Here is a 22,148-nt window from a genome sequence, read left to right on the forward strand (position 1 = left end):
CCTTTCATGTAAGCCAGGTGGTTTGAATTTGTTCGACATTGCGTGATTCTTTTGAAGTGTATTCCGAGCATGCGATATTTGAAATTCCATTTGCTGTTCAGTGGCTTAGGGCTCAGATGTATCGTATGGTGTGGGTTGATGTATCATCACTATGGCAAGGATCGAATCATATACTCCATGTGGTTTCAACGAGACACTCTATAAATGTGATCCGTTTTTTTAATAAAAAAAAGAGGGTTCTGTCTAGCAAATAGAAAGATCAAAGACCACCTAGATAGATGTAAAAAAAGAAAAGAATATACCTAGAAACCTACGGAGTATAGGTAGTCAACTATAAAAACATTGTGAAGTGAAACAAAAGGCGGAAGGTCATCTTATGTAACGTCCATTCTTCATCTGAGCACTCTAGGCTCCAGGGCTGTTTCAACACTACATCCCCTTCCCCTGACATCTCCTGACATTTTCTGATATCCTCTTCCTCTGACACTTTCATACTCTCAAACCATGTAAAGCCTGCACAATCATGGTGCTCTCGCTGCCAGTTCCCGGCTTCTCCAAATCCTCCACATCCCGCCCCGCCGACGGGGCGCAATCTCACCGAAAGTCAGCCTCCGGCTCTTCAACCAATGCCCGAAAGCCATCTCTAGGACAGACTGGCTCCTCTCCGAATAGCTACTCCATCACCCTCGAAGCACTACGAAATAACCCTTTTGGCAGTACCTCCCGATCCCGCGGCCCCGTCCATTGCTCGGCCCACGAAACAGAGGAACACAAGCGGGAACAGGAGGAACTCAATACCGCACTTGAGACTCTAGTTCGAATCTTTCCCGATGTACAGATAGAGGTGTTCCGCGAGCTACTGCTACGCTTTGACGGACAGAGCCGGTTACAAGTGTGTGTGGAGGAGCTACTTAGGCATAAGAAGAAATGGGTTTCCGGGCGGTGGAATCTCCCGGAAGGAACCTCTGAAGCCGAGGCAGAGGGAAATGCTCGTACAGTTCCTGGAGGTGACAATCTCACTCGATATGATGTTGACAATGGCGGCCTGGTCCCTCCTGAGGAGCGGTTTCGGTCGGACGAATATAAGGCCGCTGTGCGGATGGCCATGACAAGAGAGTATAATGGCCTGAACAAGAGTACAGTGGAGGCTGTTCTAGCTGAAGTGAATTTCAGCTATGCTCGGGCTCGACCGACGCTTCGGGATCTGTCGCGTCGGACATGGCGCGCGACATTCAACAGCATGTTCCCGTCCTTCAGGCGAAAGAAGGACCGCGAAGAACATCCGCTCCTGGCCTGGCATCGTCAAGCAGAGGGGGAGCTTGTTCCTGTTCTGAAGGAAACCGGGTGTAGCGAGCTGGATGCAGAGCTCCACGAGATGTTGTTGGCCCCGCTCTTGCGGCAGAAGCGTGAAGAGCAGCATGATAAGGATTTCCGATTTGCTTCAGAGTTGAATGAGAAGGAAGCCCAAGAACTTAACTCCCTTTACGAATGCGAGTGTTGTTTCGCCGACGTGACATTTGAGCAGATCGCGACATGTTCAACCAACACTCACATCATTTGCTACCACTGCATCCAAAGAACTGTCTACGAAGCGCTTTTTGGGCAGGGCTGGGGCAAATCTGTTGATTTGGAGCGCTCGACTTTGAAGTGTCTTGCGCCGTTGTCCATCGGATCGTGCGAGGGATGTCTTCATCCAGAGATCGTGAAGCAGGCAATTCTTCTCGACACGGCTGGCTTCGAAACATACCGCAAATTTGAGGACCGACTCTCCTCTGAGGCGCTCATGAAGTCTCAATTGAAGCTCGTTAGATGTCCATTCTGCTCCTATGCTGAAATCGACCCAGTCTACCACCCTTCACCCCATGGTGTCCGCTGGCGGTTCCGTCGTGACGGTGGCATTATTCCTACGATTTTGATGACCCTCCTCCTCCTTGACCTTGTCCCCTTACTAGTAATCCCTGTTCTTATTCTGCTGCTTTTGGACCCAGCCACTGTAACAGCGGTCTTCGGAAATGCCATTCGCAACTTCTGTCTCAAGATCCGACCTAAACGATTTACCTGTGCCAACCCCTCGTGCTCACGCATTAGCTGCATGACATGTCAGAAATCGTGGCGAGATCCACATGTGTGTCACGAGCCGTTACTCTTGGATTTGCGCGCCACCGTCGAGGCTGCCCGCACCGCTGCCGTGAAACGCACCTGTCCCCGCTGCTGCCTCTCATTTGTCAAATCCTCAGGCTGCAACAAACTGACTTGCGTCTGTGGCTACTCCATGTGCTACCTATGCCGCAAGGCACTAGGCCCACCTATACGAACAACCGCGCCTGCCCGTGGCCCCCGCAGGTTAGATGCCTTCGATGGCCCGGGCGATATACCCGACGATCCCTTTGACGATGAACAGGTGGCAGGCAACATGTCCGATGACGAGTTTGAAGAACCAGAAGGCTACAAACACTTCTGTGAGCACTTCCGCATCAACCCTGGGTCCCGCTGCACGGAATGCTCCAAATGCAATCTCTACCAAGCAGAAGACGAGGAAGCCGTCGCCCGTCGTGCAGGTGAGAAAGCCGAGCGTGAATGGCGGATCAGGCAGGGCGATTCCAGTACCAGCAACCCAACTTTGGCTGCTGGATTCCGCAACGTCAATCATGACCTCTCGGCCGGGGCCGATAGCCACTCTAATCGCCGCGCGACGGCTTCAATTTGGGATTTGCAACTTACATCTTCGAGTCAGCCGTGGGCCTACTGGTTCAGTGATGTGTGGGCTGATGGACGGTGGAAACTCGAGGGTCAGGCTTTTGCGGACTGGATTGTGGAACGGGTCGTCGACGTTGAGGACGTATGACCCCACATGTACTTTCGGCTATAGCTTTTTAGATCTTCTTTTGTTCTGCTTGCTTTTTATTTTCGGCTTCGTTTCACAATAATGGCGCTAGTCTTTTTTTTGGTTTTTCATTCCCTGGTACTCTACGCAGACTATCTGGGCTGGCGTGGGGTCTTATTTACTTGGAGGGCTTCGGACGACATGATGATTGATGACACTCCCTACTTCTGTTTGATAATTGCGTGGCTTCTTACTACTGTCAAGATGTAGCGAGAAAACTTACTCTCTTTTTAATGCAAGACGTTTTTGAGACTAGTGTCTTCTACTTCTAAATCGGATACATTTATTAAAGAGGTCTAGAGACAGAGGACCAATGTGGATGATATGTCTTCAATTAGTCGTCATCCTTAGAAAACAATATATGATGGATACATGAGAGAAAGAGGCAGAACATTGAAAACCCTAGCGATATAACAAGCCGAAACCCCAATAAAGACATCCACTGTACACCTTCACGATAAAGTAGGTGGATATAATATCCATCTAACAAAAGTTGCGTTGACCAAATGTTCGGAATTGTGGAAGCATTACCCAATATGAGTGGTTGTTGAGCTTGTTGATTGTGAACCTTGCCGAAAGAAAATTTCTCCTTGCCGTTGACTGTAGTGTGTGCTGATGTGAAATCTGCTGTGGACTTGCTCAATGATTGGATGATGCTGAGGTATGGATGGAGAGTTGACCGAAGAAGAAATTTTGTGAAGCCACTTCTGATTACTGAGTTGGCTGTGAGCTGACCAAGAAATATCATGAGACCATACTTGATTGACTGCGAAGTTTGGTAGAGGCTTGCTTGACCAAGAGACTTTGCAAGGTTGCTCTTGTTTGTTGTTTGTTCGTTTGACCCTAAGGGTTGAACATGGTAAAGGGAAGACTTGATACGGAAGTCATTGCATATTTGTTTGTTGATGGGATTGATGGACAGCTTTTATCACCTAGGTTTATGTTGGCCACGGTGGCCAATGTGCAAGGCCGATGGTGGCTCATGGTGGTCATGGTGCTCGCAGTGGAAGGCTGATGATGAAAGCTCATGTTGGCCAAAGTGGAAGGCGGGGTCTGGTTATTGGTGTAGGTGTATGATGGACGGTGGCCACGGTGGTAGGCCAAAGTAGAAGGCCAAGGTGGATGGTCCTCACTGTGGTTGGTGGTCATGGTCATTATGATGGCCAAGATGCAAAGCCAAGAATGAAAGGCTGTCACCGTGGATGGTGTTCAAGATGAAAGACAGAGTAGAAAGACCAGAGTGGATTGTCGTTACCGTGGATGGCACCATCGTCATATCGGGGTTGTGTCTAGAAGCAAGTTAGTGTGGTCATGATTTGGGATTGAACTGGATGATACTGAGCCTATATTGGATGGTGGTATCTAAAGCCAAATCAGCATGTGTACAATTTCTGGGGAGTAGGGTGATATTATGGTAAATGGTAAATGTTTCATGGTATATGGAGACCATGGTGGAGCGTGAAAGAAGAAGAAGAGAGAAATGAGGGGAGGGGGGTATTTATATCCTTACTGGGGTGACGAGTTCCTTCCTAATTGGGAAGGAAGGATAAACCCGCAGAGCCTCACTTGAACATTTCAACAACCGCTCTGTCACTACATACTAGACTGGGCTCTACAAGCCATCCCTTCCGTTTTTGGCTTTTTGGCATTGTCGTTATTTGTGATATCCGTCTAATCTTATCTTAATCTAGCCTTTCCAGGCCCAGGAGGCGTAGCAACCCATCACCAGCGGTGGGCAGCAAGGGAAAACACATCATTCTCTTGGCAGTGATATACGTACCAGGCTCTGCCATCACGGCAAATGACAGAAGCCTCGGAGCCAGAGCCAATCCCCTGGTTACAACCGCAGGCACCGCCACCCATCATTAAGATCTTTTGGGTGCGGTACAATTGATTGATGACAGTGCCGATCAGCATGGTAGTCATTACTTCAGTGACGGCATTATTGTACACCACGTTATAGGTAAGAAACGCTCCACCAGAGAGGTAGCTGCGGATATCTATGTCACCATACATTTGATCACTCACCAGCCGGTTATTAGCGGTCGTGAACGACTTCATCGAGTTAACAACGATATGTCGGCAGATGTTCTCGAAAGTATCATCTGCACTATTAATCAATTATTACAGGGATAATAAGCATTTACCACGGTTTTCTTGGATGTCATGAGGAAGATCGATCTATCAAACTAGACTAGAAAGCCTATCCGGGGCAGTGATGGCTTTGAAAGCTCAAGGAGGACATTTGCTAGATCACGATGGAGAGCCTCTGACAAACATCAATTCCCTTTATGTAAATTTTTTCGTATAAGTCAAATCGCTTTTGGCCTTGGGAAATGTCAAGATTAACTCTTCCTGAGGCCTACGGTCTGCTTTTAGGTACTCCGCCGTGCAGTCGTATCATGGTCGACAGATCGTATAATGATTAAAGGACTCAAGTCCAGAGGACTCTACATTTTTGTGCCTCAGTGAAAAATGAAAGGAATTAGGATTAAAATTTTCATTACAGAACTTGAGGACCGAATTCAACAGGAGCAAGTTGACCTTGCCATAGCAAAGGCATTCCACATCTCCTGGACTCGACGCGGGGACTCTCCCGACACGCTTTGTATCCATCATCATGCCGTAGCGGGAACTCTCACTTCTCTGTTGAAGACGCGTGAGACTCTCAAGGGCTATCGTATGACCTCTGGGGAAATGTGGGGAAACTGAATCCACAAATATCTACCCTCCAGAGCGATCTCGGAGGTCGTAGTCGTAAGTCCCCGTCTCGCGTTCACTCCCCGCCACGAACCCTCTTTGTTTAGCTCAATTCTCCACTTCAATTGGGGTAGCTCGGAATTGACAGCTCCGTGGTTCAACACGGGAGCATTTAATTGCCATGGAAATACCGTGGTCTTACGAATACTGTGTGCTTTGCTATTCCACCCTGTTGAACTAAAGTCAGCCAGAAATATCGCGAAATAGTCACATTTATTTTTGTGAAACTCCAGAATTCATACTCAGTCAACCTGCTCAGCCAACCCTTCGCACAATGGCTTATTTTGCAGCTAAAACGACTCGCGCAGCAGCGCTAGGAAAGTTCTTGCTCCCAACTCGACTGGTTTTTGCTACTCGAGGGCTCGCTACGCGCTCAAAATCATACACACTCAACACTGGTGCAGAGATCCCCGCATTGGGATTTGGCACATTCCAAGACCCAGATTCCCAGGAAGAGACCGTCAGTCTAGCGTTGCGAAAGGGCATGCGCCTGATTGATACTGCTCGTGTTTACAACGTTGAAGAGCAGGTGGGAAAGGGAATCAAGAAGAGCGGTATTCCCCGCGAAGACATATTTGTCGGTACTAAGCTGTGGTGCAATGACTACCATCCCGAAGACGTGGAGCGTGCTGTGGATGATTCACTCCGTGACCTGGACACCGCTTATGTGGACCTCTTGTTGATGCACTATCCTTGTACCTTTAAGCGCGGCGCCGATCGATTCCCTCGGGATGCCGAAGGCCGGATGATTCGCGGCGAGACTACCTTCGTGGATACTTGGAAAGCAATGGAAGACGTGGTTAAGACTGGCAAGGTCAAGGCCATTGGTGTTTCAAACTTTAGTAAGGGTGAAATTGAAACGTTGCTCAAGAAGACCGGCACTGTAAGTGACCCCCCAGCCATCGAAAAATGGAACTGAGTTAATTCCGTCTACAGGTCCCTGCAGTCCACCAGATGGAGGTCCACCCCTATTTGCAGCAGAAGGAATTCAACAAGTGGCTGAAAGAACAGGGAATTCACGTCGTCCAGTTCAGCCCGCTGGGTAACATGAACGATTTCTACCGACAGACGGGCTGGTCTAAGGAGATTGCACATATGAAGCGGGTTATCGACCAGCCAATTATGAAAGAAATTGCCGAGAAGTATGGCAAGAGTACTGTCCAGGTGGTGCTTGCATGGGGTATCAATAGCGGGCGCTCCGTCATCCCCAAAAGCGTTGTGGATTGGCAGGTTGAGCAGAACCTGGAGGCCAACTTCGAGCTACAGCCGGAGGATATGGCAAAAATTGCCACTTTGGATGCGAAGGCCCGCTTCAATGATCCCAGCTTGGACTATGAGTGGCGCCTATATAGCGATTTGGAAGGCATTGACGGCACTGTGAAGGGACGCACTCACTAGATCTTGTTTGCCACAAAAATAGTGAATAATCAATCTAATATAGCTTTCCTTTCTGTGAGCTGGATTCCTGAATACTTTGAGCTAGCCTCAAGGTACCCATAATGAGAGTAAAGGGGAGTATACCCATATGTGAACTCCGTGTTTTTGATATACCCAAGAAACAATGAGAACAACACCGACAACAATGAGGTTACAACATTTGACTTTTCCTAGTGTTTTTTTTATCTCACCCAAGAAGAACACGTTTGAAACGACATAGAGCAGACCCACGTTTGAGTATTGGATGAGTTATCAAAGAATAATGGTTGGTTCCCGCCTGTCTCACTGCTCCTAACGTTGTTCATAACACGGACTCTTTTACCAAGATTGAAACCAAAAGTTTTGTTTGAAGAGTTGCTAAATTGAGAATAGCCTAGTTGGTCTATGGTTGACTGGCTATATTTGCTTTATTCAAAATATAACTTGTTCAAGGTAGAGTAAATCCGCCATCGATAACCAGATTTGATCCAGTCATATAACTAGAAGCATCCGACGCGCAAAAGAGGTAAGCCTATAGGTTCAATTAGCTGGCAAACTATATGTTTCTGGAAGTCTTCAGGTAGTTGATTACCCCCTTTAGCTCATAAGGAGATGCAAATCGCCGTGCAGGAATTTGACCTAGCCATTTGTCGAGCATCTCTTTAGACGCGTATTCCATGATCTGAGTTTGTATGTAGCCGGGAGAAACGGAGTTTACCCGGCAAAAGTCTACCCACTCGACGGCAAGTGACTTCGCCAGCTGCAAAACACCTGCCTTGGATGCATTGTACTATGGCCTGATGTTAGTCCGGGGATGTCTTACCAGCGATGGGAATTTTCCGGTTTCGGAAGCACATACCGCAGCCTGTCGTTGGGGTGTATTCACTAGAAGTGCACTGACAGAGGCTGTAAAGACCACGTTGCCATAGCCCTGTTGCTTGAAGATCCTTGCAGCAGCTTGCGCAGTGTGGAAAGCACCGTTGACATTGACCTCCATAATCTCCTGGAATTCCGCCGAAGTGTACTCCTCTCCTGCATGTTCAGAGCAGATACCCGCATTGGCCACAATCACATCCAATTTACCAAAGTCCTCGACGACCTTGTTAATGGCCATCGAGATTTCCTTGGGCTTAGTGACATCGGCCTGGTAGGCGCGAGCTTGGGTCTGGTATTGAGAAGCGAGCTCTTCCGCAGCCTTGGGAGTGGTTGTCGTTGTGCGATATAGAAGGGCAACCTGAATGAGAAATCAGAGACAGTTCTCATTTGGAAAGAAAAATGGTGAAACAGGTACATACTTTGGCCCCAGCTTCAGCGTACGCAGTAGCCACAGCCAAGCCAATTCCTCGACCACCGCCTACTATGTTAACCACTAGACATATGCTTACGGTCAATTCTCACTTACCAGTGATTGCAACGACTTTACCTGTCAAATCGAAAAGCTTCTGGACAGGCGCATCTTCAGGCTTGGAGAGAACCATTTTGAATAGTCAAAACGTTTTCACTGTACAAACTTCCCGTCAGAAACATGGGAAGATCTATTTATGTTCAATTTCTATCTTGTCTTGTCTTCATGTTAAAAATTATCAGGCGCCATACTCTTCACTCACGAGAAAGAAGAAAGCCACAGTGGTCATCGTGGGGCCTGGGGTACGGCAATTGCCACCGTCTCGTGGATGTCCTTGGTCTCGAGAACCCTCGTCTCGGGGGCTGACCCCATACCTCTTCCTGGGAGCTCTGTATCACAGAAAATCTCAACAGGCGAGATCTAAATGTATACGAAAACGTAAGTTGATATGCTTTGGTCTCCATCAACTTGGAGATTTTTGCATTTTTTTAATGAAATCCGCTTTCTGTTAAAATTTGCGCAGACATATAAACAGCTCCTCCTCCTAGAAGGGAACCATTGGTATCTAGTTTTCTATCCAGCAATCAGCATGGCTGGCGACACTGAGTTCCACTACATTGGGATTGATGTAGGCACTGGCAGTGCGCGTGCCTGCGTCATTGACCACCAGGGCAATATTGTTGGTCTTGCTTCCCAAAGTATCAAAACATGGCAGCCCCATCCGGAATTCTATGAGCAATCAACTAAAGACATCTGGAATAGCATTTGCACGGCAGTCAAGCAAGCTCTCCAGGAAGGAGGTTTGCAACCATCCAGTATCCGAGGTCTTGCTTTCGATGCCACATGCTCTCTGGCTGTTTTCAGCAAAGAGACCAACAATCCAGTCTCTGTGGGTGGTCTGGAAGGCAGTAGTGACCAGAATGTGATTCTATGGCTGGACCACCGCGCAGTGGCAGAGACCAAGACCATCAATGCGACCGATCACCCTGTGCTCCAGTATGTAGGGGGCGGCATGTCGGTCGAAATGGAGATGCCTAAGATTCTCTGGCTGAAGAAACATATGGATCCGATCAAGTTCCAGGACTGCGAGTTTTACGATCTTGCAGATGCCCTCACCCATCTAGCTACCGGAGAAAAGACTCGAAGCTACTGCAGCGTAATTTGCAAACAGGGCTATCTCGCAGCTGGCGCAGACTACGGCGAAGAGGGCTGGCAGCTGGAGTTTCTGAAGCAGATTGGGCTTGAGGATCTTGCCACCAACGACTATTCTCAAATTGGTGGTATCAACGGCAAGGTAGGTGGTCTCAAACTTTCCATGCTCAACACCAAAAAGCTCACCACTTAACTTTGATAGAACGGCCGGTATCTCAGTGCTGGCGAGCGCGTTGGACCTTTAAGTGAAAAGGCGGCTGTTGATTTGGGGCTCTCAGCAGGCATCGCTGTCGGTAGCGGGGTCATTGACGCCTATGCAGGCTGGATAGGCACAGTTGGTGCCAAAGTTGACCTTGGACTGGATGGTCCGATCGACCACAGAGAACATCTTTCGCACCGATTGGCATTAGTTGCTGGTACGTCCACTTGCTACCTAGCGATGACGAATGATGAGCTGTTCGTTGCCGGAGTCTGGGGTCCGTATCGGGATGTCCTTTTCTCTGGGGCGTATGTTGCTGAAGGAGGCCAATCGGCAACCGGTGAACTCATCCGACATGTTGTTGAAAGTCATCCCGCATACTCGAAAACAGCCACAGAAGCGAAGAATGCCGGCATCTCAGTTTACGATTTTTTGAATGACTACCTGCGTGAACAGGCAAAGCAGAGAGAGTGTGCTCATGTGTCCGATTTGGCTAAACATTTCTTTTTCTACGGTGATTTATGGGGCAACCGCTCACCTATTGCTGATCCGAAAATGAGTGGCGCTGTCATCGGGTTGAGAAGTGAAGAATCAATCAAAAATCTCGCTCTCCATTATTATGGGGCTTTGGAGTTTATAGCGTTGCAAACGCGCCAGATTGTGGATACGATGAACGAACGTGGGTATCAAATCTCAACAATTTTCATGTCCGGGTCACAAACACTCAACGACCTCTTGATTCACTTGATTGCTTCTTGTTGCAAAATGCCAATTTTTGTTCCGGAATATGTGCATGCGGCCGTTTGCCACGGCGCTGCTATGCTGGCAGCTATGGCCGCCAGTGAGGAATTGGAAGAGGAATCGAAGGATCTATGGAGTATCATGAGCCAAATGAGCAAGCCTGGCCGTCGTTTGGAGCCTACGGCTGATGTTAACGAACAAAGGCTGCTCCAGGCTAAATATGAGGTATTTTTGGACATGTGTTTCAAACAGCGTGAGTATCGGGACTTGATAGATAAACGAATGTCTGCGGCAGAGTAAAAAACAGGATTGCTCATGGATAATTATATTTAGGAATTAATTACCTTACCCCAATGGAGGACCTATGTAGTATTGACTTTTGAGTAGATACATTAGGGGAACTCTATCGATTCAAACTGATCCGAGTAATTTTCAGACAGTGAAGGTGTTAGAGATACTAGAGATCTACGATGAAGATGTAGATGTAACTGGAAATCTCTTGATGCGTGGAGAGAGAGAGAAACTATCTACATGCTAAGACTAAGTACTGGGAGCAAACAGTGGTGGTCACGTGACCTTCTAACAGAAGGCTTGTTGACTCGTATGTTGGATTGGGTTATCAGTTGATCCCCTATTCAACCAAGCCCTCGAACCCGGAGGAGATTGAAATTGGGTCTAGGATGGTCAACATCCCAAAACTCTTTGGATCCGGTCTTGACGTTTCTAGCGCGGTTAATCACGTGACTGCATATACACCAGTTGGCTATTTCATCGCAACAAGTTGGTTATTAAAATAACAGCTGTAGTTAGAATAATGTATCAATAGCCTCAGCATGGTTGGTCATATCTGTCTCGTAGTATATAAACCTTAGAACCCCGAGTTTTTACTGTCAAGACATCATGTGACTTGGAGTGTCAGGCATACCATACAAAAGACGGGTCTACGGGTGTATATTACAGTTAATCATCGAGGTATGGGACATCCATGGATATGTATTCAGTGATCTTACCCCCTGATTTCTGTCATTACAGACCTCAAAACACTCTGCTTTCCACGCTTAGCTTGACTCCAGATATAAAGCTGTATCCTACATCTTCAAAAACACTTATGAGCAAAGACGAGCCACTATGGCTGAAAATTCTGCTGTAAGTACGCGCTTGATTACATCATATGTATGCAATACTAATAGAACGCTTAGGTGACCCCTCCACCAGGCTGGACAATGGACTCCGACGAGCTTGACTACGAGGGTGAATGGGCCACCCCAGATACCTGGGGGTATCAACTCGCCACTACTCATAAGCTTGGGAAATGCACCCCTATTATGTGCGACCCCCAGGGGGGAGAAGTGATTTTTGAGGCGGATGGGAAATTCTATGAAATTTGCCAAATGAATGGAGAACTGTTCCAGATCACTTTCCCAGAGACGCTGGGTGAAATCTTTGCTGTGATGAAGGGAGAAAGGCGGCGAAAAAACCTACAAATGAATAGACTCGGTTGAAGAGTCGATGTCATAGTATGGGCTGTTTCTATCTGACTCGGAAAAGACAGAATTACAAATGCCACATCTGTTTAACCTCATGCTGAGATTGTCTTTGAGCACGTCTTACCTACATATCCTGAAAACCCCCGAGGTCAGCGGCTTTCTTAGCAAGCTCCTCTCCTGTGGATTCTATCCAAAACGCACTTTAGCGGTAATCTTCTCACCGAAAAGGTTCAAGAGTAAGCGACAATTAAATTGCCCCCGTGTCGCGTCGTGTGCCACGAGTCGAGCACTACTCCGGCTGGGTGGGCCGATAATGGTTGAACACCCCGGGGGTTGTCTCCGCAATTCCTCTAGATTCGGATCCTGGGGTAACGGATTCCCTCTCACATCGGTATGGCTTGAGGTGATCTAGCCTTGGGGGACATTTGACGTGACGTATGGTATAAGTAGATGATATAATTACTGGGGCCCCGCGTTTCTCAAATAAACCCCAGTCTTCTCAAAATTACTTGACTTGCTTTTGACCGTGATAACCCTTATATAACCCCTTCACTTGTATGTGATGTTGAACATGTTGAATGACGAGAGGGCAAAGTGGAAGATCGCCGCGAGGCTGGAAAAGAAACGCCTGTTGATAGCGGTCAACTGCCTCGCTGGTCTTGCAATCTTCTTTTTCGGTTAGTCAACCCCAATCTGAAAAGCCATATATCTTCTTCATATCTAGAATAACTAAATTTAATACATCATGCAGGATATGACCAAGGGATGATGGCTGGAGTCAACGACTCCAAATCATACGTTGAGCGGATGGGGCTGGGGTACGAGAAAAATGGATCAATAACGGTCACCAACACCCTGTTGCAGGGGGGCATCGTCTCAGTCTACTATCTGGGAACTTTGGTTGGATGCTTTATGGGCGGGTATGTCAGTGATCGATTCGGCCGTATCAAATCCCTTGCATTTGGTGCTGTCTGGGGTATACTTGGAGCTGCACTCCAGTGCACAGCAATGAACCCGGAGTGGATGATCATATCTCGTCTCATTAACGGCATTGGGACTGGAATTCTCAATGCCACCGTTCCGGTGTATGGCTCTGAGCTTGCGGATTACGAGTCTCGTGGCATGTTCATCGCTATGGAGTTCACTTTGAACATCGTCGGGGTGGTGGTGGCTTACTGGTTAGGATTTGGACTTCGCTACATCGACAACGGGACATCCGAGTTCCAGTGGCGATTCCCCATTGCTTTCCAGATTGTTATGCTGCTTTTGCTAATTATCGGCTGCTGGTTCTTCCCTGAATCACCTCGTTGGCTTTGTATGGCGGGCCGTCGGGACGAGGCATCTTACGTTCTCAAGCGGCTTCGTGGGTCCGAGAACGAACGAGCGGCCATGATAGAAATGGGAGAGATTGAAGCTGTCGTCCAGCTTGAGGCAGAGTCGGAGGACAAAACGACCTACTTCCACATGCTATTTGGTATTGGCCAAGGAGACTTGCACATTGCGCGACGTGTTCAACTAGTGATCTGGCTGCAGATCCTGCAATGCTGGTCTGGCATAGCTGGCGTCACTATGTACGCACCAAGTGAGTTGAATCTGTGACCTTTTCTTATCTACTAAGCTCCTAATTCTCTCGTGGCTATCTTTCAAATCGCCGGGTTCGATTCTGAAAAGACAATGTGGATCTCAGGACTGAACAATATTTTCTACGCATTCGCAACCCTGATTTGTGTCGTCACTATTGATCGGATTGGTCGCCGTTGGACCCTATGGTGGGGAGCAGCAGGGCAAGCAATTGCCATGTTCCTCGCAGGTGGTCTGGCTCGCGGTGGAATTAATAACCCAGACAACCAAGGGCCATGGGGCGTTGCAGCAACATCGATGGTCTATTTGTATACATTTGTCTTTGGTGCTACCTGGCTCACCGTTCCATGGCTTTATCCAGCAGAGATCTTCCCGCTCAAGATTCGAGCCAAGGGCAATGCTTGGGGCGTTGTTGGCTGGAGTTTGGGGAATGGGTTCGTTTTTCGAATTCGTTTCTAATCGGAAGATATTAACGGACGTTAGATCACTGACTCTAGTTCTTCCATACATTTTTGCAGCCATCGGGGAAAATACTCTGCACGTGTTTGGTGCTGTAAATCTCATTAGCATACCAATTGGTGAGAAGATTAACCTCTCTATTCTGCCAGTGCAACGGGCCTTGGCTAATAAATTTTAGTTTGGGCTTTCTATCCTGAATCTAGTCAGCGAACGCTCGAGGAAATCGATATGCTTTTCGCTGCAAAGTCGCCATTTACCTGGGCAGCCGAAGCGAAATTCAAGACACTCATGGCAGAACATCCGGATATCGGCCGCGCTCATCAGCGTCACTCCGTTTTCGAAGCCGAGAAGGGCTTACATGATATCGATACCGAGCACGAAGAAACAGTTGGTCACAATTAGATACGTGCTTTTCGCTAAGATTCGTCTTGAAACAGACTGGAATTTCTTGGGCGTTCACCTGCCAAGTAACTGCGGTTCCAAGTTATTTTCCGCCACAGTTATTGTGAGATAAAAGATAGGATAGGTTCAATAGTTCAATTCAGCAGGTAATCTTATTCCACAACTGCGCTTCGTCTGATGTGGCGGTATATTCCAACCTTGAAAGCCTTGGGGGTTTCTTTGCTCCTATTATGTAATCAATCAAGACCCGGGGCCCCAGGGTCGGGGCCCCCGGAGCCGAATGTGGGGAAATCACGTGCTTTGCTTCCATGACCAACTTCCCCGAGACGAGGACACTAGCAAAAGGCATGATTAAGAATGGATTGGCCTCTCAACCCAGAGGGTATATGTAATACATGGAATAATGATTCAATGATCAGTCCAACTTCGCCCGCCAGATGGCAACGCAAGCGAAAGCCTCGAGGGCGCGGGCTGCGGACTAAGGACGGATGGTAAGGTCCTTTGTGTTCGAATTTTGTGGTGCCTTGCTTGACACAGCCTATTCAGCCTGACGTGTCGGAAGCGACACATGAAGTGTGATGAAATTAAGCCGATATGTGGCCCGTGTGCCAAAAAGGATAAGATCTGTGATTACACCAACTTGAATCAACACAGCCTCGACTCTTCAGCCACCAACAAGGTTGTTCCTGAGAACCTTCCAATTTTGTCAACAGTGCAGCCAATACCGCCTCTGGAACAGAATAATAACCATCTATCAAGTGATCACAACGCAGGACAAGTGAACTACCAGCTCCATGGAGCCTCTGACCATGCCAGGACTGTTTCGGAAGCGGACCTTAATCCTTCTCCACCAGCCATGCTGGAATATCGGCTGGAAAATGAGCATATTCCGAGCCATAGTCCGGGAGGAATGCATGGGGATTACTTGTCACCATCCACCACGTCATTGGCGGCGGTACGATGGTTAGGCTTACTAGCAAGTGGTTTTCCCAGCGATGGCCCACAGTTATCGACTCTCTCTGATACCTGGGAGAGCCAAAGCCTCTCACTTGGATACCGGGGTGGTGATGTCCCCACACAAACCAGCTCGCTACAGCGAGCGACTCAGGTTTTGGATGGCCCTCCTGGCAGGTCGGCCAGCCAAGACGTGACAGATGACCGCTTCACTGAAAGCACTACAATGACGGAGAGGCAGGTTTGGCAGTCACGGGAGCCAATAGATCTCTTACCAACAGAACAAACATTGTTTGAACATTTCGTACATCAAGTTAGCCCCTTGGTTGGTCATTGCACTATACCTCTGACTGGTGTGCCCTCGCCTGATAACATTCCCTCACAGATCGATCTTTTTGACCCAACAAACAAATTCTCTACGTTAGTCGTGCACCTAGCAGTAAGTCGAGTTCTACTGAATAGGGATCAATTTTGTTCAAAAACTGACTTGGGCTTTAGTTGCACAATGCTGGGCTTCTAAATGCCATACTAGCTCTTTCCTTTCGGCACCTGGCCTTAAACCCTAGTCTAGATGATCAAAGCATCACAAGCAAGCCGGAAGAGGCTCTTCAATACTACTACCAAACCCTTCACTACGTGGGTCGGGCTATGCAATCTAGTGCTTACAAGATGAGCCTGGAGCTGTTGTCAACTGCCCTCATAATTTCCACCTACGAAATGCTCGACAATTCTACAGATGACTGGGAGCGTCACCTAGAAGGGGTTTTCCTGATTCAAAGGTCTCAAACGATACACGGGGAAACTGGAGGGTTAAAATCGGCAGTCTGGTGGGCATGGCTGTGCCAGGACATCTGGGCTGCTTTCCGCGAGAAACGTAAGACCCTTACGTTTTGGGTTCCACAAAAGCCTCTCTCTGTGTTATTACCGCACGAGCTCGCCGCGCGCTCTATCTATATCGCCGCAAAGGTGGTCAGTTACTGTGCGGCTGAGACAACCCAAGAAAACATCCAGCATCAAATTGATGAGGCAATGCGACTTCGGATTATGCTGGAAGACTGGCAGCGGCATCTGACTGTTGAGTTCTCCCCCTTACCAATTAGGTCACGCGAGGCTTCATCATGCTTTCAACCTGTATGGATTAGCCCGCCTGCGTTTGGTATGTTATTATATGGACTCCGCATTGTGGCTGGTGGAGCCAAACTAACTTGGCCATGCAGCTGTCGCGGTCCAATTTTTCAACGTGTCGTGTCTTCTCTTGGTTTTTCATGAACCAAGCTTAGGCGGGTTGAAGCGACATCTTGAGCGACACAGTACAATAAAACGATGCGTGGAGAAAATATGTGGTATTGGTATGACATTAAAGGACAGTGCATCCAGCATAATGTCTTCACAGGCCATATTTATAGGTACGTATTATTTTGCAATTGAGAGAAATAGGGCTTACGCAGGCACAGCGGGGATATTTACACAAGAACCTCATGTCAGAAGGGCGATTCTAGAGCTCCTGGAGGCTTGTCGAGAACGAAGTGGCTGGCCAGTCAAATCTCTTGGGGGTGAGTTGGAACGGATTTGGGATACGCAAGAGTCCTTTTAAGTCGCAGGTGCCCTCGCATTGTTCATGTCATTCATGTATTTCCTTTCCTCGTGGGCCGGTGTTCATGTGAATAGCTATAATTCATTTGTTGTTAGTTCCCCGACATAGTAACACCTTGAACAATTTATAATCGAAGCAATGCCCCCTTTACTCCTGCTCCCAACTGGACTCGCCACAATCGATGTTCGTTGAGGGCAAATAGTTCCCCATTTCTGCCGAAGCAGAAGTTTGCCACACCTCCGTCCACAAGGATCCGACCCAAGAGTACGCCTCCTGGTGACCAACAATTGATTCCATCCCCACAGCCACTGTATACATTTCCTTCCAAATCGCACTTGATTCCATCTGGAATGCCCTGATCTGCCATAGCAAAGAGGCGTCGGTTTGTGAGAAATGGCTCCCCGTGAGTAGTGCACACGTCAAAAGCATAACTAGGTCAAATTGCAGGATCAGCTCTTTGAATAAAATCTCGATTAACCAAGGAGGTCGCATTTAACTAACATAGAAGATACTCGTTGATCATCGATGCTGCCGTCTCCATGTACCCGATCTGTATCGGTGATATAAACAACCTGCTCATCTGGAGAGAAGCAAATACCATTTGGTCTCCCGAAACCATCGGCCACTACGCGAATAGCCCCAGTATTTGGACACCACCGGTATACCTGGTTAGGCAGACGTGGTGGAGGGCGGTAGCCCTGCTCAGAGCCATATATGGGATCGGTAAACCAGACTGAACCATCCGTGTGTACCACCACGTCATTGATAGAGTTGAATGGTCGGCCGTGGAAATCACCTTTCAATAGTTCCGACTTGTACGGAGCAATTGTAGACATTCGGTACAGTCCGCTTGGCTCGGTCATAGTCCCTTGTGCACAGAAGAGAACGTAGTCTCTATCATAATTGATGCCTCCATTGCCCATAGGAATATCGGTGGCAATCTCCTCACAGGTGATTGGCCTTTTACTCAGATCGACGCGAGTAATGTGTACTTTTTGCTGTCCGTTCGGGTCAATACACCGGTTGCTGGTAACGAAGAGGTTATTGATGTCAGGTAAAAAGACCCCGGCCTCGTGAGCAAACGGGTAGTCCTTATTTTCTGCTAGAAGCTCTGCTGTCGGAGATGGACCAACAATTGCCACGAATCGCTGGTCATGGGCTGTGAAGGAAATGGTGTTGTTGGACATTTTGTGAGATAGCGACGGAGAGTGCCCGCGCGATGGTTTTGGAGCAAGACGATAAAACTGTAGTTTGAATTATTCGAATAAGTAAAGCCGATGCGAAAGCTCTCTTCTACCCTGTGCCCTTCTCCACGGAGAAACGCTAAATGTGGGACTCGCCCCGTCTCGGGGTCATTTCCTGGCCGCCGTCACGGCTCTATGTATAAACCCAACTTGATCAGCCCGCCAGTCACAATGTTTGTATTCAATTCCAATTTTAACTCACTTTATATCGTTGACCCCCACAAAAGCCTGATTATCTCAGCTTTCCAAAATGTCCTGGAAAGAATCCAATTGTCATTTCACCATCCTGCGGAATGCGGAAGCCGGGCAGTATGGAGTTATCGCCGCCATCGCCTACAACATTGAGCATGTGCTAGGTCTCGTCCGGGCCGCTGAGACAGCTCGCTCACCCCTCATCATCCAATTCTTTCCCTGGGCTATCGAGGCCACTGATGGGTTGCTTGTGCGCACCGCCGCAGATGCCGCGAAGCGCGCGAGTGTACCGATTAGCATCCATCTCGACCATGCGCAATCCGAAGCAATCATCAAGCGAGCAGCGGATCTACCTTTTGACAGTATCATGGTTGACATGTCTCACTATGAGAAGGAAGTCAACTTGGAGAAAACCCGCGAACTGGTGCGCTATTGCAATGAACGCCAGAAGGCTACCGAGGCCGAACCGGGTCGCATTGAAGGTGGAGAGGATGGCGTAATGGATACCGCGGGGTTGAAAGCGTGTATGACGACAGCCGAAGAGGTGGATGAGTTCGTCGGCACAGGTGTGGACGTGCTTGCTCCGGCGTTTGGGAATGTTCATGGGGAGTATGGCCCGCAGGGGCCACAATTAGATTTTGAAAGGCAAGTCAAGCGAAATCCGATCAATAGTATTCACTAATAACCGCGTGTTTAGATTCAAGAATGTCCGTAACCAGGCAAATAGTAGAGTCAGGTTGGCTCTGCATGGTACCAATGGGTTTGCGCCTGAGTTAATGAAGCGCTGCGTGGCTGCGGGTGTCAGCAAGATCAATGTCAACCGCCTCGTCTTAGACGACTATTACGACCATCTTCGAGCCAATGTGAATAAAATGGCGCAAACTCAACTGATCGAGGAGGGTATTCAGAAGGTCGCGGATCTGACCGTCAAGTGGATGATAATTTGCGGCTCTGCCGGCAAGGCATGAAGTCTGTAAAAGTTGAATGCAATTTTTTTGAATCGCGTGAATGGATGAGATTTAATAAAATTGGAAAAAATTCCTGATTGAGTCATGGCTGAGTGATCTTCCACGAGAGATCTTAACAAGTAACAAGTTTGGTATGAAAGCATTTTACTTTCTTGACAAGATATTAACTTGATGCGTCCTATTTGATACCTATGTGATACCACGATCACTGCAATTTACTGTACATTCCACCATCTGCCAGCAACCCCGTTGCGTTCACGTAACGACTCATCTCGTCGCAAGCTAGGAAAACTGCCGGCCCCGCCATATCATTCGGATCTCCGATTCGACCAAGAGGGATACGCTCCTCAAGGGCGGCCATCTTGATAGGGTCCTTCATATCGTGGGCAGCTAGGGAGGTTCCTATAGTGCCGGGCATCAGGGCATTGCACCGGATCTTATCTTTGCCAAGTGCGATGGCCATAGACTGCATCATCGAGAGAATCCCGGCCTTGGTAGGAGTATAGTGAGTTTGGAATCCACCACCGAGCAAAGCGCTAACGGAAGAAACACCGATAATTGAACCACCGTGCCCTTGCTTCACCATCTGGCGAGCGGCGGCTTGACAGGAGTAGAAAGTGCCTTTGATATTGACATCCACCGTGTGGTCTAGAAGAGATGGTTCAATCCTATTTTTATTAGCATATCGGCTCCGACGGGTGGAGGAAGAACCAAAGAGCTCGAAATGACTGTGATAGGGCCATTCGACTTACTTCAAAAGCTCTGCTGGTTTAAATACACCCGCATTGGCGACAAAAATGTCCAATTTCCCCCATTTTGATACAGCCTCCTGGATTAAATCGGTGCTTGTCTCCGGTTTGGTCACGTCTCCGGGGAGCTCAAGGATCTTGCCCACTTTGATGCCCGTGTTTTCAATTGCCTTGACCTCCTCTAGCAGACTGTGACGAAGATCTTCGTCTTTGGCCAGACCCAAGTGATTCACGGCGACATTGCATCCTTGAGTAATGTATGCCAGAACAATCGCGCGACCAATTCCAGTGGTACCACCAGTAACGGCGGCGGTTTTGCCTTTGAGCAGGTTCCAGGCGGGCAGCGCAGCCATTGTGCGAATTCGTTAGGCAAAAAGTGAAAAGACCTAAACACCGATGACGAGAGAAGATTCAAATTTATTATGCGTTTGGATAAAACACAATGAGACGCCTTTTGAATTTCGAGCCCCCAGCTTTCTCGCGGGGGATCGGAGGCTAAAGTGGATTACAGCGCCGTCTCGGGGACACATCCACTTTATCCCCACGTATCCCCCACGCTTCTCCAACACCGTCTCGAGCCATCACTCGAGGAGTATGGGCGTCGATGTGGACTATGAGGTGTTCTGCTAGCACATGAGAGCCTTACCAATCTTTCCTAAATTTATAAAGGAGACATGTTTTGGTCAAATGTTTCCCCAAATCAATCATCTATACATTCTTTTCACCCAAAATACACTTATCCTCACATCATCCATCATGGCCGCCAATCAAACTCCTGTCCCTCAAACCCAAGTCGCTTTGAATGGAAAAGTGATTGCCAGTAAGCGTTTTAAAAAGTGAAAGTCTAGAGAGTGGCTAGCTAAGATCATCATTATTTAGTTACTGGTGCCAACCGCGGAATAGGCTTGGGCATTGCTGAATGCTGCCTTGACAACGGTGCGGCTCAAGTCTACTCGATAGATATTGGTGAGACGGGAGAAGATTTCGCTGCTGTGTCGAAGAAATACCCCAATAAGCTCTTTGCCGTCACTGCCAATGTGACTGAGGAGGCCACTATCACCGCTGCAGTTGATAAGATCATCGAGCAGGCTGGTGCTCTACACGGAATGGTGGTCAACGCCGGACGTACCCACCATAAAGCTGCCCTTGACTTCACTAAGGAGGACATTGAAACTCTGTTCAATGTCAACCTCTTCGGTGCCTTTTATACCGCACGTGCCGCTGCGCGCGCATTTATCAAACAGGGAATCAAGGGTTCCGTGGTTTTTACAGCTTCCATGGCTTCCTACCGTCCTAACAAGGTAGCTTTCTCCTGACTTAGGCTCTTCTCTACTCAATACTAAAACCTTCCACCAGCGCGTTCCATCCGCTCCCTACGGTGCCTCGAAGGCCGGGGTTCGCAATATGACCCACACCTTGGCTATGGAATGGGCACAGTACGGAATCCGTGTCAATAGCGTATCCCCTGGCCTAGTCAACACCGCGATGACATACTGGGTACCTCAACAACCGGACTGGGAGCAGCAGCTCAAGTACTATGGTGGCTTCCCTCGATTGGCTGAGGTCCAGGAGCTTGGTGGTGCCTACGTGTACCTCCTAAGTGAGGCCGCCAGCTACACGACTTCCATCGACATTCCAGTGAACGGAGTGATTGGCAGTAAGTAATTCTAATGCCCGACTTGATTGCATGAAGATACTAACATAGATAGTCTGCTAAACAAAAATGTGAATGAGATTAAGTGTGATTTATCTTTGACAAAATATGTTCTGTTATGTACCAGTTGGAAATAAACGCCATTCAATATGTTTTCCCTTCGTGAGATCCATTAGTATCAGTGGCAGTTCAAACCGCAATTAGGACCTCGCTATTAGGTGATCTTACATGTATGTATGTATCACTACTAGTACGTAAAAGCCAAATCGAAACAAGTAAACTTCTACAGTGACCAATTATTTAAGTCAAAGACAGGACAAACTAAAGTAACTCCGTTTTCGTTTGTCCTGCATTCCATGTTAAAATA

General features: G+C 48.1%; 11 protein-coding genes across 11 annotated transcripts; 7 read left to right on the top strand and 4 right to left on the bottom strand.

Annotated features, from left to right (window-relative positions):
* Nucleotides 1-523: 523 nt before the first annotated feature.
* Nucleotides 524-2,845, top strand: PEX2_052670 (E3 ubiquitin-protein ligase; the record flags this gene model as incomplete). Its single annotated transcript, XM_016742541.1, has 1 exon — nucleotides 524-2,845. The coding sequence occupies one exon, from the start codon at nucleotides 524-526 to the stop codon at nucleotides 2,843-2,845; it is 2,322 nt and encodes a 773-aa protein (XP_016601052.1).
* A 1,761-nt stretch (nucleotides 2,846-4,606) lies between these two features.
* On the bottom strand, nucleotides 4,607-4,801 carry PEX2_052680 (uncharacterized protein; the record flags this gene model as incomplete). The annotated part of the gene is made up of 1 exon (XM_016742542.1): nucleotides 4,607-4,801. The coding sequence occupies one exon, from the start codon at nucleotides 4,799-4,801 to the stop codon at nucleotides 4,607-4,609; it is 195 nt and encodes a 64-aa protein (XP_016601053.1).
* A 1,117-nt stretch (nucleotides 4,802-5,918) lies between these two features.
* PEX2_052690 (aldo/keto reductase) lies at nucleotides 5,919-7,042 on the top strand (the record flags this gene model as incomplete). The annotated part of the gene is made up of 2 exons (XM_016742543.1): nucleotides 5,919-6,527; nucleotides 6,581-7,042. The coding sequence occupies 2 exons, from the start codon at nucleotides 5,919-5,921 to the stop codon at nucleotides 7,040-7,042; spliced, it is 1,071 nt and encodes a 356-aa protein (XP_016601054.1).
* Nucleotides 7,043-7,508: 466 nt separating this feature from the next.
* Nucleotides 7,509-8,538, bottom strand: PEX2_052700 (Short-chain dehydrogenase/reductase SDR; the record flags this gene model as incomplete). The annotated part of the gene is made up of 5 exons (XM_016742544.1): nucleotides 7,509-7,592; nucleotides 7,653-7,850; nucleotides 7,920-8,294; nucleotides 8,356-8,414; nucleotides 8,463-8,538. The coding sequence occupies 5 exons, from the start codon at nucleotides 8,536-8,538 to the stop codon at nucleotides 7,509-7,511; spliced, it is 792 nt and encodes a 263-aa protein (XP_016601055.1).
* A 456-nt stretch (nucleotides 8,539-8,994) lies between these two features.
* PEX2_052710 (FGGY-family carbohydrate kinase) lies at nucleotides 8,995-10,797 on the top strand (the record flags this gene model as incomplete). The annotated part of the gene is made up of 2 exons (XM_016742545.1): nucleotides 8,995-9,699; nucleotides 9,760-10,797. The coding sequence occupies 2 exons, from the start codon at nucleotides 8,995-8,997 to the stop codon at nucleotides 10,795-10,797; spliced, it is 1,743 nt and encodes a 580-aa protein (XP_016601056.1).
* A 1,758-nt stretch (nucleotides 10,798-12,555) lies between these two features.
* On the top strand, nucleotides 12,556-14,426 carry PEX2_052720 (sugar porter family MFS transporter; the record flags this gene model as incomplete). Its single annotated transcript, XM_016742546.1, has 5 exons — nucleotides 12,556-12,661; nucleotides 12,736-13,566; nucleotides 13,672-13,999; nucleotides 14,049-14,143; nucleotides 14,203-14,426. 5 exons carry the CDS (start codon nucleotides 12,556-12,558, stop codon nucleotides 14,424-14,426), a joined length of 1,584 nt encoding a protein of 527 aa, XP_016601057.1.
* Nucleotides 14,427-14,994: 568 nt separating this feature from the next.
* On the top strand, nucleotides 14,995-16,762 carry PEX2_052730 (Zn(II)2Cys6 transcription factor domain-containing protein; the record flags this gene model as incomplete). Its single annotated transcript, XM_016742547.1, has 3 exons — nucleotides 14,995-15,819; nucleotides 15,879-16,536; nucleotides 16,749-16,762. 3 exons carry the CDS (start codon nucleotides 14,995-14,997, stop codon nucleotides 16,760-16,762), a joined length of 1,497 nt encoding a protein of 498 aa, XP_016601058.1.
* Nucleotides 16,763-17,447: 685 nt separating this feature from the next.
* Nucleotides 17,448-18,161, bottom strand: PEX2_052740 (SMP-30/gluconolactonase/LRE family protein; the record flags this gene model as incomplete). Its single annotated transcript, XM_016742548.1, has 1 exon — nucleotides 17,448-18,161. The coding sequence occupies one exon, from the start codon at nucleotides 18,159-18,161 to the stop codon at nucleotides 17,448-17,450; it is 714 nt and encodes a 237-aa protein (XP_016601059.1).
* Nucleotides 18,162-18,468: 307 nt separating this feature from the next.
* On the top strand, nucleotides 18,469-19,378 carry PEX2_052750 (class II fructose-bisphosphate aldolase; the record flags this gene model as incomplete). Its single annotated transcript, XM_016742549.1, has 2 exons — nucleotides 18,469-19,019; nucleotides 19,108-19,378. 2 exons carry the CDS (start codon nucleotides 18,469-18,471, stop codon nucleotides 19,376-19,378), a joined length of 822 nt encoding a protein of 273 aa, XP_016601060.1.
* A 205-nt stretch (nucleotides 19,379-19,583) lies between these two features.
* PEX2_052760 (SDR family NAD(P)-dependent oxidoreductase) lies at nucleotides 19,584-20,480 on the bottom strand (the record flags this gene model as incomplete). Its single annotated transcript, XM_016742550.1, has 2 exons — nucleotides 19,584-20,046; nucleotides 20,131-20,480. The coding sequence occupies 2 exons, from the start codon at nucleotides 20,478-20,480 to the stop codon at nucleotides 19,584-19,586; spliced, it is 813 nt and encodes a 270-aa protein (XP_016601061.1).
* Nucleotides 20,481-20,883: 403 nt separating this feature from the next.
* Nucleotides 20,884-21,844, top strand: PEX2_052770 (Short-chain dehydrogenase/reductase SDR; the record flags this gene model as incomplete). Its single annotated transcript, XM_016742551.1, has 4 exons — nucleotides 20,884-20,947; nucleotides 21,007-21,428; nucleotides 21,484-21,784; nucleotides 21,837-21,844. 4 exons carry the CDS (start codon nucleotides 20,884-20,886, stop codon nucleotides 21,842-21,844), a joined length of 795 nt encoding a protein of 264 aa, XP_016601062.1.
* Nucleotides 21,845-22,148: the final 304 nt, after the last annotated feature.

Source organism: Penicillium expansum, assembly GCF_000769745.1.
Source record: "Penicillium expansum strain MD-8 chromosome Unknown contig172, whole genome shotgun sequence".
Classification (NCBI taxonomy): domain Eukaryota; kingdom Fungi; phylum Ascomycota; class Eurotiomycetes; order Eurotiales; family Aspergillaceae; genus Penicillium; species Penicillium expansum.